This window comes from Bos grunniens, chromosome 1 (genome assembly GCF_055505025.1).
Source record: "Bos grunniens cultivar Pamir isolate PY7600 chromosome 1, Bosgru_T2T1.0, whole genome shotgun sequence".
Classification (NCBI taxonomy): domain Eukaryota; kingdom Metazoa; phylum Chordata; class Mammalia; order Artiodactyla; family Bovidae; genus Bos; species Bos grunniens.
Window position 1 is genome coordinate 83,249,580 of NC_141165.1, and position 13,747 is coordinate 83,263,326.

At 39.0% G+C, this 13,747-nt stretch overlaps 1 protein-coding gene across 10 annotated transcripts in view; it reads right to left on the reverse strand.

The window, feature by feature from the left end:
• ATP13A5 (ATPase 13A5) overlaps positions 1-13,747 on the reverse strand; it is a 122,285-nt gene that overhangs the window by 88,614 nt on the left and 19,924 nt on the right. For all 10 annotated transcript variants that reach the window (XR_015134041.1, XM_086319849.1, XM_086319837.1 and 7 more), the window contains exons 2-5: positions 5,716-5,889; positions 4,901-5,047; positions 4,468-4,538; positions 4,281-4,361 (exon numbers count right to left, since the gene is read on the reverse strand). Coding sequence is in view for 9 of the 10 variants with exons in the window: in XM_086319849.1 (XP_086175975.1) it covers positions 4,281-4,361; positions 4,468-4,538; positions 4,901-5,047; positions 5,716-5,889 (473 nt within the window). In the remaining variant the exon portion in view is untranslated. The remainder of the gene's footprint in view (positions 1-4,280; positions 4,362-4,467; positions 4,539-4,900; positions 5,048-5,715; positions 5,890-13,747) is intronic.

Genomic DNA, 13,747 nt, shown 5'->3' on the forward strand with positions numbered 1-13,747 from the left:
TCAGAACCATTCATTAGGGGAATAATTACTTTGGATGAAGAAGATTTCTCTTCAAAAGAGATTGAAGAGTTTCTTAACAGGGAAGTTACGAAGGCATTTCTGCACTGGCTATGGGTATATGCTTGAAGAAGCACTGAGATTTCTTGCAACCATGAGATATTAGTAAATGTGCTGAAAGTTATTTATTTCTTAAAAATCAAGCATGAATGACTAGGAATATTTTCTTTGGCAATGGTCTATATCTCTTTTCAATATGATTATTTGTTCATTCATTCGTCAATTTATTCACCAAATAACAATTATGTGGAGAATGTGTTGTCTGCTGGGCCCTTTAGGCTCTAGATGGTGAAGACTAGGCTGAGAGTCCTCAAAGAGGCAGGAGGACCATGTCAGCATCACTGGTGAGCATTTTCAAACTTCATATAATCACTCTGCTTCCATTCTGATAAGCCATCAATAGCGTCCTTGGCAGGGAGGGAGGTCTGAGGTTTTCCAAAGAGTTAATACTAAGCCAGGGGATTCTGGCATGACCCATTTCCATGAAATTTGGGATTTTAGGGAGCAGCTTTATTAGTGTTTGAATAAAAGTTCCCAGGTGATTCTGCTAGTTAATCCCTCGCTCTCCTAATGGAGACCTGAGAAGAAAAGGAGACCTGAGAAATTCACAGATGCAGAGAAATGGCATCCAATTGCTGGCATTTGGGTATGTCATAGAGTATAACAGGCATGTTAGTCTTTGAGCCCTCCCATTTTAAAATAATAATAAAAGTAAGATTAGCATGTTTTGAGAAATTGCTTTCAGGGGAAGAAATTCCCTATTTTAGCAGTCCATAGCCTGCTTCTATACTTTATAATTTATACAGAGAACATTCATTTTACAAATGACAAAAGTCATTTTATTTTTTCACACTAGTCTTCATCTGTGACCTGTTCCTTTCTTCCATTTCCTAAAGCACGTTTCCAGATAACCTCAGGGAAAATCAAGTTCTTGCAGAGTTTCATGCCCTGTATGTGAGCTAATTGAGGTGCTGCTCATCAGCTTTTGTGGGGACGTGCACAGAGCATTCCCAGGCATGCAGATCCAGAACACAGAGGACCATGAGGGCATCTAAATGGAGGTGGGGGTGGAGAAATCCCAGGGGCCATCTCACCAGGGAGACTCGGGTCTTAGGCTTACTTGTGCTTTCATAATGCTTTGCTCTGAATCAAAGCATTGGAGTTAAGTGACTTTATACTTTCAGTGGACCCAGAACCATAGAAACATGGGTTATATTTTTAAGAATGTTATTGACTTCTAATCTAATGCTAAGATCTGAGACAATCTTATTGGCTTCCAGAACAATGAGTGAAGCCTGTCTCCTCCACTCTGACCAATTCTTCCTTGTTCTTTTCCAAAGACTGATCTGATGGACAAGTGTCTACACTTGAGTTGTATTTCTAAAGATGGAGATTTCCAAGAGATTAAAGGTCGTGGTATATAGATATGATTTCTTTTATGACTTTGGCTTCCCACAAGACCTGAGGAGTAAAAAGGTCGGATTTCATAGCAGCCCAGATCTCTCTCTCCCCTGCCTTCCCCTTGCTTATTTTTTCTCTCTCTATTCTCTGGGAAAAGCTTCTATCAGCTTGGAGCTGAGCATTGAAGGCAAACCCATCCTTTTGCTGCTGTCCACTCAGATTTCTTTCCTCTGGTACTAACAAGCATGCCTTTTTTCAGTGGTATAACAAGTGTTGAGAATTAAGTTTGGTCCTACAGAATCACCAAGCCACTTTTGAATACCACTCCACAGCTTCACATTCAGTGATGTCACACTGGAATCAGCCATGGTTGGAGTATCCCTATTATAGAAATTGGTAAAGCCTATCCATCAAAGCTTTTTTTGTTTTTTTCCTTCCAGAGTTCTGGGATACCAACAAGGTGATTGGTCTGGAGCTAACCCCCAGTTAGGAGGCACCTGGATCTCTTCTGTCAGAAAGTTCTTATGTTTTCAGGAGGCTAAACAGAGGAGGCAGGGACAGGGAGGGCTGAGTGAGGAGATAAAGTGTCACTCAACTGAAAAAAAACTGTTCTAATACGAAGACAGCTTGGATGGATGGGGGATGAGGTAGGTGTGTTTTTTCACCTGTGTCCATGAGGTAAGAGAATTACTCCAAGTGTCTGTATACCTGTCTAGGACAGTCACTAAGATGGCAAGTTGTGTTCAGTTCCTGGATGAGTGAAGGTGAGAACAGGGAACCTTCTCGAATAATTTTCCTGCTTTCCTCTTGATGGCTTCCCTGGTGGCTCAGGTGGTAAAGGATCCACCTATTATGTAAGAGACTCAGAGAAACCTCTGATAGTTTCTCTCCAGGTGTGTCACTCCTGATGTCTTCATTTGCTTTTTGCTACTGAAAAGTGAGAACTATGTTCATCTTTGCATTTTCTCTCTTTTCCTGGTTGCTAGGAAGAGTGAAAGAGGTTGTATTTTTTGATGATTTTTCATGACAGAAATTTTTGTGTATCCCTCTTTCTTTATTTCTTATATTGGGTCCTTGCTTCTCATGCAAGCAAGCTCAAATTCATTGAGGAAACTGTTAAGCTATCACTCAACCAACCAATCCATCATATTTAATTTTTGGAAAAAGTGTTTAGTCTTACATTAAAAAAATAAAAGGGGAAATTTATGGATGGGTGAGGAATGCTCCATATTTTACTTTCTCTCTTTACTCTCCAAATGGAAAAACTCACAAAATAAAATATGACTATATATTTCTAAGTAGATTATCTCCTCTATTCTTCATATTTGGGAAACCATATACTTTATCTTGCTTATTAGATTGTTAAGTTCTTTATTGTGTGGACCAAATTTAAATTTAATTATGTATGGTGTTTATTAAAGCTTGGCACCTGATAAATAAATAAACGTGAGGTAGCTACAAGGATGGAAAATCTGGGGAAACATTTCTTAGGCAGAGTATATCTATATTCATCAACTAGATTTCCTAAATAGATCAATCCTTTAAATGTCTTGTGCTTAGTGCTAGGAAAGCAATGTGTTTTTAATGACTTTGCAAACTTTTTGTACTTCAGTATTAAAGCATTGTATCTGAAATCTTATATAATGTACCCTGTTTCTAAGCCATTTTGGAATATTGTCAGAATCTAGATGCCCAGTTCATTTTTCATAGTGTTCAAACAGAGGGAAAACTTGAAAACAATACTAGATCAATCACTCACAGGCTTGGTGCAAATACAAATCATGGAGATGCTTGCTAAAAATCTTGTTTTTCTCTCACCACCACCCTAGCTTCTACTTACTAAATCAGAATTATGGAGAAGAACCCAAGAACCTATATTTTAAGGACTGAATTGCTCCTTCACTTGAGAATCTGTGTTTCTGACCAAGTGTGAAGAAGATCAGGCAAATTCTTCTTCTCATCCCTAAAACTGGGCAAGAACTATAGGGGATTATTAAGATTCTTGGGAAAACTTGCAATGGTGTTCTTTCAGAGTCACCAGGATTCACCGTTTTAAATTACAGATGAGTGAAGCAGGGACTCTAGGTCACTGTGAGTTGATGAGAAGCCTAAGCATTTCCTGTACTATTATCCTATCATTTCCTAACCTATGCACCTTTATAGATCTCATTCTTACAACTGTACCTCTATTCTTTGTCTCTCTTTCCCACCAGTCAGTTGATGTCTCTTGGACCATGACTAAGTCTTATTTATCCTTAGATCCCTAGTGCCTTGCAAAATGCCTGGCATATTAGAGGAGTTTAGTTCACAGATCAATGAATGCATTTATTTATTCATTCCTTCCACACAAGTCTATTGAGCTTCTACCATGAATCAGGCACTGTTCTAGATTCTGTAAATAATAGTAGTGAATGACATAATTAACTGAGCAAACAAAATCCTCATCTCCAGGGCCAGTTCTCCTAGTAAAATGCAATCATTGTATTGTCTTTCTGTCTCTCAGAGGACCTGGAAGATTAAGATGCTGATGTTTATGAAATGACTCAAGTGTTTTTGAGGAAAGAAAAGAGACAACACAGAGAATACTGTTCTATAATCCTGAGAGAAAAGATCAAATGTTATTTGATTGCACTGTTCTTTTAGTCTTCCCTTTTTAATAAGTGTGCCTACGATGAGAGTAATTTAGAACACTCTGATGCCAGTCAATGAACTGGGGTTATGTGAAGTTGATGTAGCCTTATGCCAACAATTCACTCATCCTAAGCCATGCAACATTTCCATTTATGCTAGCAAAATTTTCTCTGGAGTACCCCAAACCCTACCTGATCTCTTGTTCTTCAGTGGTAAGACCCAGTCCAAACGTGTGATGGATGTCATAGCAGCTGTTGCTATCTTCCAGCAACCTAGGATGTGGTCAGGACAAGAACCGTACTTCAGTTCATGGTACTCAACAAATCAGGGTTCTTCCCTTATATTCTGATGAATGCTGAGGAAAAAAGTCAGACTTACCCAACTTTCTGAAACTTCTTCTCCAAGTTGTTCCAAACATACCTGATTTTCTGTACTTGGATACATCGGAACTGCAAGTACAAATGTGATAGAAAAGAAAAGTGAAAAGAAAGTAAAACCGCTCAGTTGTGTCTGTTTGTGAACTTCCCAACCCAGGGATCAAACCCAGGTCTTCCACATTGCAGGCGGATTCTTTATCAACTCAGCTACCAGAGAAGCCCTGATAGAACAGATGTCATTCACAAAGTAAAGCCCATCAAGGAAGGTGAGGGTTGGTTAGTCCAGGTCCTCAAACAGCTCTCACTTTTCTTGACATAGAGCTATAATTTCCAGCCCAGCAGTGTGATTTTCAGAACTTTCATCCAATAAATACAGTGTTCTCTCGCAAAGAAAACATGCTGTAACATTGTACTCTTAAAGTCAAATCACTTACTTTTAATTCTGGCTTCAATACAGCTTTGTTTATGACTGAGTGGCAGTCAGCCACTAGGGGTTCTTCTGTGTTCTTGCTTATAGGAATCTTCAATGTAGATAAGTAGAGACAGATTACCTTCTTCCTCATATATCTTTGAAATTCATCCTAGAGAAGACAATTCAGCCCATGAAATTCTGAATGTTATTCCATAAAGCACTCAGTCAACCAAATACCTGCCAAGTCCTAGACCAGTGGTTGCCAAAGTTTGGGCTACTGATAAAAGCATTTGCATTACCTTGTAACCTGCTAGACATGTAAGAGTCTTAGTCTCACCCCAAACTTGCTGGGTCAGATATTAAAACAGTCCATGTTTTAAAGAGTCCTCCAGGTAATTGTGAATTGCACTAAAATTTGAGGACCACTGTGCTAGGGAAAAAAGAAAAAGATACACTTTGCAAGAAAGTTCATATCAGGAAATAGTCTCCAGCTATCCTACAATGACATCTAGGTGTTTAAAATGTATAATATCCCTCAAAACACATGTTTTTGAAAAACTGAACAGTAATTCCCTTGTATATGTTTAAGAGTTATAACACTGACAGCCATTGTTCATGTTATGGCTAAGAGCACTTACAATTAGCCTGACATGATAGAAATTTCTCCAGGCAGATGTGGAGGAAAAGTCCTACATTCCTGGATCAAAATATAGATGGCAGAGATAGTTCTGCCATATTGTATCTGGGGGCAGGGAAACTCTTAAACAGAGGAGGATCTGCTCTGGAATGCTGATCATCACAGCTTGTGCACTCGATGCAACACAGAAGGGCACGCACCGTTGTCCTTAGCAAAACAGTGTCTGCTTCTTGCAGGGAGCATGGGATACAGTAGGCCCATACCCTCCACTGGGGCTTCCAGTAGAATAACAGGGGAAGGACCCCACAGGTCAGCACGGATGTCACAAGGAAGAGAACTCTGCGTAGCTTCTGGGTCTGGTAACCAAACACCTCCTGGAGAGTAAATAAAAAAATCACTCTATTTTTTCCCCATATAAAATCACATTTTGTTCCAGGACACACAAACTTTAGGTGCAGGTTGCGTTGGGAGAGCAATCTAGTTTTCGTTGGTTGGATCAGATCCATTGCTTACAGCTGTCAGCTGACACAATAAAAAAAGAAAAAGAAGGAAGGACTCATTTTGCTATCCTGGCACATGGAACTCAAATGTTAGGAGCAAAGAACAGGTGGACTTATTTGGTTCTAAATATTCATGAGTCACCTCAGATTTATTAATATAAAATACCTATGTTTTAGATCAGATTTACTTCCTTTAGATAAAAGGCTTTTTAAAAATTATTAATATGAACTTATTGGAAGAAGATGATAAATTATGACCAATAGGATTCATATCTTGTTTTAGGAATGAAAGTGTGCATAAATGTACTGCTTTGTAAAACAGTAGGGTGATATAAATTAAGAGATTATTTGTACATGTGAAAGATTTTCAACAGACAGCTTATAGGTATTTATCCTGAGAGTAACATGCTGAAATATTTCTGTTTTTAATAATTGATTAGTTAACACTTGTCATGAATTGTGTAAAGACTTGAGATGTAGTTTTAGGGGAACATAAATAGCCAAAAACAATACATTTGCTTCAGATCAGATCAGTCGCTCAGTCGTGTCTGACTCTTTGCGACCCCATGAATCGCAGCATGCCAGGCCTCCCTGTCCATTACCAACTCCCAGAGTTCACCCAGACTCATGTCCATCGAGTCAGTGATGCCATCCAGCCATCTCATCCTCTGTCGTCCCCTTCTCCTCCTGCCCCCTATCCCTCCCAGCATCACAGTCTTTTCCAATGAGGCAACTCTTGGCATGAGGTGGCCAAAGTACTGGAGTTTCAGCTTTAGCATCATTCCTTCCAAAGAAATCCCAGGGCTGATCTCCTTCAGAATGGACTGGTTGGATCTCCTTGCAGTCCAAGGGACTCTCAAGAGTCTTTTGAACACCACAGCTCAAAAGCGTCAATTCTTTGGCGCTCAGCCTTCTTCACAGTCCAACTCTCACATCCATACATGACCACAGGAAAAACCATAGCCTTGACTAGACGGACCTTTGTTGGCAAAGTAATGTCTCTGCTTTTCAATATGCTATCTAGGTTGGTCATAACTTTCCTTCCAAGGAGTAAGCGTCTTTAATTTCATGGCTGCAGTCACCATCTGCAGTGATTTTGGAGCCCAGAAAAATAAAGTCTGACACTGTTTCCCCATCTATTTCCCATGAAGTGATGGGACCGGATGCCATGATCTTCTTTTTCTGAATGTTGAGCTTGAAGCCAACTTTTTCACTCTCCACTTTCACTTTCATCAAGAGGCTTTTGAGTTCCTCTTCACTTTCTGCCATAAGGGTGGTGTCATCTGCATATCTGAGGTTACTGATATTTCTCCAGGCAATCTTGATTCCAGCTTGTGTTTCTTCCAGTCCAGCGTTTCTCATGATGTACTCTGCATAGAAGTTAAATAAACAGGGTGACAATATACAGCCTTGACATACTCCTTTTCCTATTTGGAACCAGTCTGTTGTTCCATGTCCAGTTCTAACTGTTGCTTCCTGACCTGCATACAAATTTCTCAAGAGGCAGATCAGGTGGTCCCATCTCTTTCAGAATTTTCCACAGTTTATTGTGATCCACACAGTCAAAGGCTTTGGCATAGTCAATAAAGCAGAAATAGATGTTTTTCTGGAACTCTCTTGCTTTTTCCACGATCCGGCGGATGTTGGCAATTGCTTAATTAAAGCTAATTTCTAGTTTCCACCTCCTACCATGAAATTTCACAGTATTGTTTTCTAAATTTCAAAAAACTAGATAGTTAGTGTATTTTAAAAAGCCAGAGGGCTCCTGATTATGAGTGACATTGTTACTCTACCATTATTTTACTTTCTGCTGTTATTGTATGCATGGGTGTGTTTTCTGTGACTGGAATCCGGGGTCCAGATCACAGGAATGCAATGTCAAGAAAATGGGTTTTTCTACAGCACTTTCAGTGATGGAATCTCCTGAATTTTATGCCAGTTTACTTTTTAAATTTTATTTATTTTTGACAGTGCTGAGTCTTTTTGCTGCATGTGGGCTTTCTCTAGTTGTGGTGCATGGACTTCTTACCCCATTGGCTTCTCTTGCTGTGCAGCACAGCCTCTGGGACACGTGGGCTTTGGTAGATGTGTCTGCAGGCTTAGTTGCCCTGCAGTACATGGAATCTTCCCTGACCAGGGATTGAACCGCTACATTGGCAGACAGATTCTTAACTGCTGGACCACCAGAGAAGTCCTTAGGACAGTTTGAAAGTGAAAGAAAGTGAAAGTGAAGTCACTCAGTCAAGTCCAACTCTTTGCGATCCCATGGACTGTAACCAACCAGGCTCCTCCGTTCATGGGATTTTCCAGGCAAGAATAGTGGAGTGGGTTGCCATTTCCTCCTCCAGGAGATCTTTCCAACCCAGGGATTGAACCCAGGTCTCCTTCATTGTAGGCAGACACTTAACCGCCTGAGCCATCATGCTTATAATAAATCTTTTGGCTTAATTCTTTGGGAAAGTTTACATCTTCAAAATAATCATTTTAATTAATATCTTCTAATAAAGAACTCTGGTAGATCAAGATTTCAATAAAAGTTGATGAAAGTAACCCTTAAACATATTGAAAAGATCCCAGGTTTAAGAAGCAAAGACGTAAGTTAGAGTCACCACTCTGTTGGTTTCCAACTATGTAAACTTAGGTAAATAATATCATTTCTAGGGAATCCCAATTTACTCTTCTACAAAAACAATTAGAAATATATACCTTACAGGGCACTTAGACTCAAATGAGATAATGTCACCTTAAGTGTTCTGCAAAGTAATTACAAGGTTAAAAGTTTCTTTCCACTACTCCTCAATAGGATCACCTACTTGGGGAAAAATTATCCATTAAGTTTCATGATGCAACTATTTGGAAATTATTCATGATAAGCTTTACATGTATCTTAGAAACACGTGTTCACTCTGCTTTAAGCATATTTTCAATTAGAGCTCCTTTCTCTCTCCTATCTTTCCTCTGATTCTGTAAACCTGCTTTGGTTTTATTTGTCAGTTACATTAGGTTTATTAGACTCAAATAAAAAGTATGTGCCAGTGCACATATTATGTCATAAATATGCATTCGTTTACATTTTAAAAAATGGAATAGCTTTAGCTTTACATTTTTTAAAGTTATTTATTTATTTTTAGTTTGGGCTGTACTGAGTCTTCGTTGCTGCAAGTGACTTTCTCTAGTTGCAGAGAGCAGGGCTACTCTTCAGTATTGGTGTGCAGGCTTCTCTTTGCATTAGCTTCTCTTATTGCAGAGCACAGGCTGTAGGTGTGTGGGCTTCAGGAGTTGTGGCACATGGGCTTAGTTGCCCCACGGCATGTGGGGTCTTCTCAAACCAGAGATTGACCTACCGTCCCCTGCATTGCAAGGTGGATTTTCAACCACTGGACCACCAGGCCCAATATTCATTCTTTTACAAAGCTATTTACAAGGTCTACTTCCAAAGCCCAAGAGTACGCAAAATAGAAGCAGACTAGTTTGGAATTTTAGTCCAGCTTTTAGCTGAAATGAGCACATTTGTAGACAATATAACTTTTTTCTGTTTACTTACATACAGCAATGGCATTGATAATCATAATTCTGGTTTTCCATTAGGTCTTTTCTATACAACAATTTTTTTTATTAAAAAAGTAACTCACAATGCTATCAAGAATTCAATGAAATCACTACAACTACATACTTCCAATAACCTTATAAATTGAGTAATTCTTTAGAGAAAGCAAGGTGATAAATTGTATTAAGAATTATAAAGATGTTTCTATCCCTTGAATCAGTAATTCCACACTCAAAAATATGCTCTAAGGAAATAATACAGGATTGCTGGGAGAAATATCAATAACCTCAGATATGCAGATGACATCACCCTTATGGCAGAAAGTGAAGAGGAACTCAAAAGTCTCTTGATGAAAGTGAAAGTGGAAAGTGAAAAAGTTGGCTTCAAGCTCAACATTCAGAAAACGAAGATCATGGCATCTGGTCCCATCACTTCATGGCAAATAGATGGGGAAACAGTGGAAACAGTGTCAGACTTTATTTTTCTGGGCTCCAAAATCACTGCAGATGGTGACTGCAGCCATGAAATTAAAAGATGCTTACTCCTTGGAAGGAAAGTTATGACCAACCTAGATAGCATATTGAAAAACAGAGACATTACTTTGCCAATAAAGGTCCGTCTAGTCAAGGCTATGGTTTTTCCTGTGGTCATGTATGGATGTGAGAGTTGGACTGTGAAGAAGGCTGAGCGCTGAAGAGTTGATGCCTTTGAACTGTGGTGTTGGAGAAGACTCTTGATAGTCCCTTGGACTGCAAGGAGATCCAACCAGTTCATTCTAGAGGAGATCAGCCCTGGGATTTCTTTGGAAGGAATGATGCTAAAGCTGAAACTCCAGTACTTTGGCCACCTCATGCCAAGAGTTGCCTCATTGGAAAAGACTGTGATGCTGGGAGGGATAGGGGGCAGGAGGAGAAGGGGACGACAGAGGATGAGATGGCTGGATGGTATCACTGACTCGATGGACGTGAGTCTGAGTGAACTCCAGGAGTTTGTGATGGACAGGGAGGCCTGGCGTGCTGCGATTCATGGGGTTGCAAAGAGTCGGACACGACTGAGCGACTGATGTGATCTGATCTGATCTTATGTATATAAGATTTCAGGGGGAGGAGCCAAGATGGCAGAGGAGTAGGACGGGGAGAACACTTTCTCCCCCACAAATTCATCAAAAGAGCATTTAAACATCGAGTAAATTCCACAAAACAACTTCTGAATGCCGGCAGAGGACATCAGGCACCCAGAAAAGCAATCCAACTCTTCGAAAGGAGCGCGACTGAACAAAGAGAAGAAATACAGCTCCACCCATCAGAACACCGACACAAGCTTCCCTAACCAGGAAACCTTGACAAGCCACCTGTACAAACCCACACACAGCGAGGAAAAGCCACAATAAAGAGAACTCCACAAACTGCCAGAATACAGAAAGGACACCCCAAACTCAGCAATTTAAACAAGATGAAGAGACAGAGGAATAGCCAGCAGATAAAGGAACAGGATAAATGCCCACCAAACCAAACAAAAGAGGAAGAGATAGGGAATCTACCTGATAAAGAATTCCGAATAATGATAGTGAAATTGATCCAAAATCTTGAAATTAAAATGGAATCACAGATAAATAGCTTGGAGACAAGGATTGAGAAGATGCAAGAAAGGTTTAACAAGGACCTAGAAGAAATAAAAAAGAGTCAATATATAATGAATAATGCAATAAATGAAATTAAAAACACTCTGGAGGCAACAAATAGTAGAATAACAGAGGCAGAAGATAGGATTAGTGAATTAGAAGATAGAATGGTAGAAATAAATGAATCAGAGAGAATAAAAGAAAAACGAATTAAAAGAAATGAGGACAATCTCAGAGATCTCCAGGACAATATTAAACGCTACAACATTCGAATCATAGGGGTTCCAGAAGAAGAAGACAAAAAGAAAGACCATGAGAAAATACTTGAGGAGATAATAGTTGAAAACTTCCCTAAAATGGGGAAGGAAATAATCACCCAAGTCCAAGAAACCCAGAGAATCTCAAACAGGGTAAACCCAAGGTGAAACACCCCAAGACACATATTAATCAAATTAACAAACATCAAACACAAAGAACAAATATTAAAAGCAGCAATGGGAAAACAACAAATAACACACAAGGGAATTCCCATAAGGATAACAGCTGATCTTTCAATAGAAACTCTTTAAGCCAGGAGGGAATGGCAAGACATACTTAAAATGATGAAAGAAAATAACCTACAGCCCAGATTATTGTACCCAGCAAGGATTTCATTCAAGTATGAAGGAGAAATTAAAAGCTTCTCAGACAAGCAAAAGCTGAGAGAATTCTGCACCACCAAACCAGCTCTCCAACAAATACTAAAGGATATTCTCTAGACAGGAAACACAAAAATGGTGTATAAATTCGAACCCCAAACAATAAAGTAAATGGCAATGGGATCATACTTATCAGTAATTACCTTAAACGTAAATGGGCTGAATGCCCCAACCAAAAGACAAAGACTGGCTGAATGGATACAAAAACAAGACCCCTACATATGTTGTCTACAGGAGACCCACCTCAAAACAGGGGACACATACAGACTGAAAGTGAAGGGCTGGAAAAGATTTTCCATGCAAATAGGGACCAAAAGAAAGCAGGAGTAGCAATACTCATATCAGATAAAATAGACTTTAAAACAAAGGCTGTGAAAAGAGACAAAGAAGGTCACTACATAATGATCAAAGGATCAATCCAAGAAGAAGATATAACAATTATAAATATATATGCACCCAACACGGGGGCACCGCAGTATGTAAGACAAATGCTAACAAGTATGAAAGGAGAAATTAACAATAACACAATAATCGTGGGAGACTTTAATACCCCACTCACACCTATGGATAGATCAACTAAACAGAAAATTAACAAGGAAACACAAACTTTAAATGATACAATAGACCAGTTAGACCTAATTGATATCTATAGGACATTTCATCCCAAAACAATGAACTTCACCTTTTTCTCAAGCGCACATGGAACCTTCTCCAGGATAGATCACATCCTGGGCCATAAAGCTAGCCTTGGTAAATTCAAAAAAATAGAAATCATTCCAAGCATCTTTTCTGACCACAATGCAGTAAGATTAGATCTCAATTACAGGAGAAAAACTATTAAAAATTCCAACATATGGAGGATGAACAACACCCTGCTGAATAACCAACAAATCACAGAAGAAATCAAAAAAGAAATCAAAATTTGCATAGAAACGAATGAAAATGAAAACACAACAACCCAAAACCTGTGGGACACAGTAAAAGCAGTCCTAAGGGGAAAGTTCATAGCAATACAGGCACACCTCAAGAAACAAGAAAAAAGTCAAATAAATAACCTAACTCTACACCTAAAGCAACTAGAAAAGGAAGAAATGAAGAACGTCAGGGTTAGTAGAAGGAAAGAAATCTTAAAAATTAGAGCAGAAATAAATGCAAAAGAAACAAAAGAGACCATAGCAAAAATCAACAAAGCCAAAAGCTGGTTCTTTGAAAGGATAAATAAAATTGATAAACCATTAGCCAGACTCATCAAGAAACAAAGGGAGAAAAATCAAATCAATAAAATTAGAAACGAAAATGGAGAGATCACAACAGACAACACAGAAATACAAAGGATCATAAGAGACTATTATCAACAATTATATGACAATAAAATGGACAACGAGGAAGAAATGGACAAATTCTTAGAAAAGTACAACTTTCCAAAACTCGACCAGGAAGAAATAGAAAACCTTAACAGACCCATCACAAGCACGGAAATTGAAACTGTAATCAAAAATCTTCCAGCAAACAAAAGCCCAGGTCCAGACGGCTTCACAGCTGAATTCTACCAAAAATTTAGAGAAGAGCTAACACCTATCCTGCTCAAACTCTTCCAGAAAATTGCAGAGGAAGGTAAACTTCCAAACTCATTCTATGAGGCCACCATCACCCTAATACCAAAACCTGACAAAGATCCCACAAAAAAAGAAAACTACAGGCCAATATCACTGATGAACATAGATGCAAAAATCCTAAACAAAATTCTAGCAATCAGAATCCAACAACACATTAAAAAGATCATACACCATGACCAAGTGGGCTTTATCCCAGGGATGCAAGGATTCTTCAATATCCGCAAATCAATCAATGTAATACACCACATTA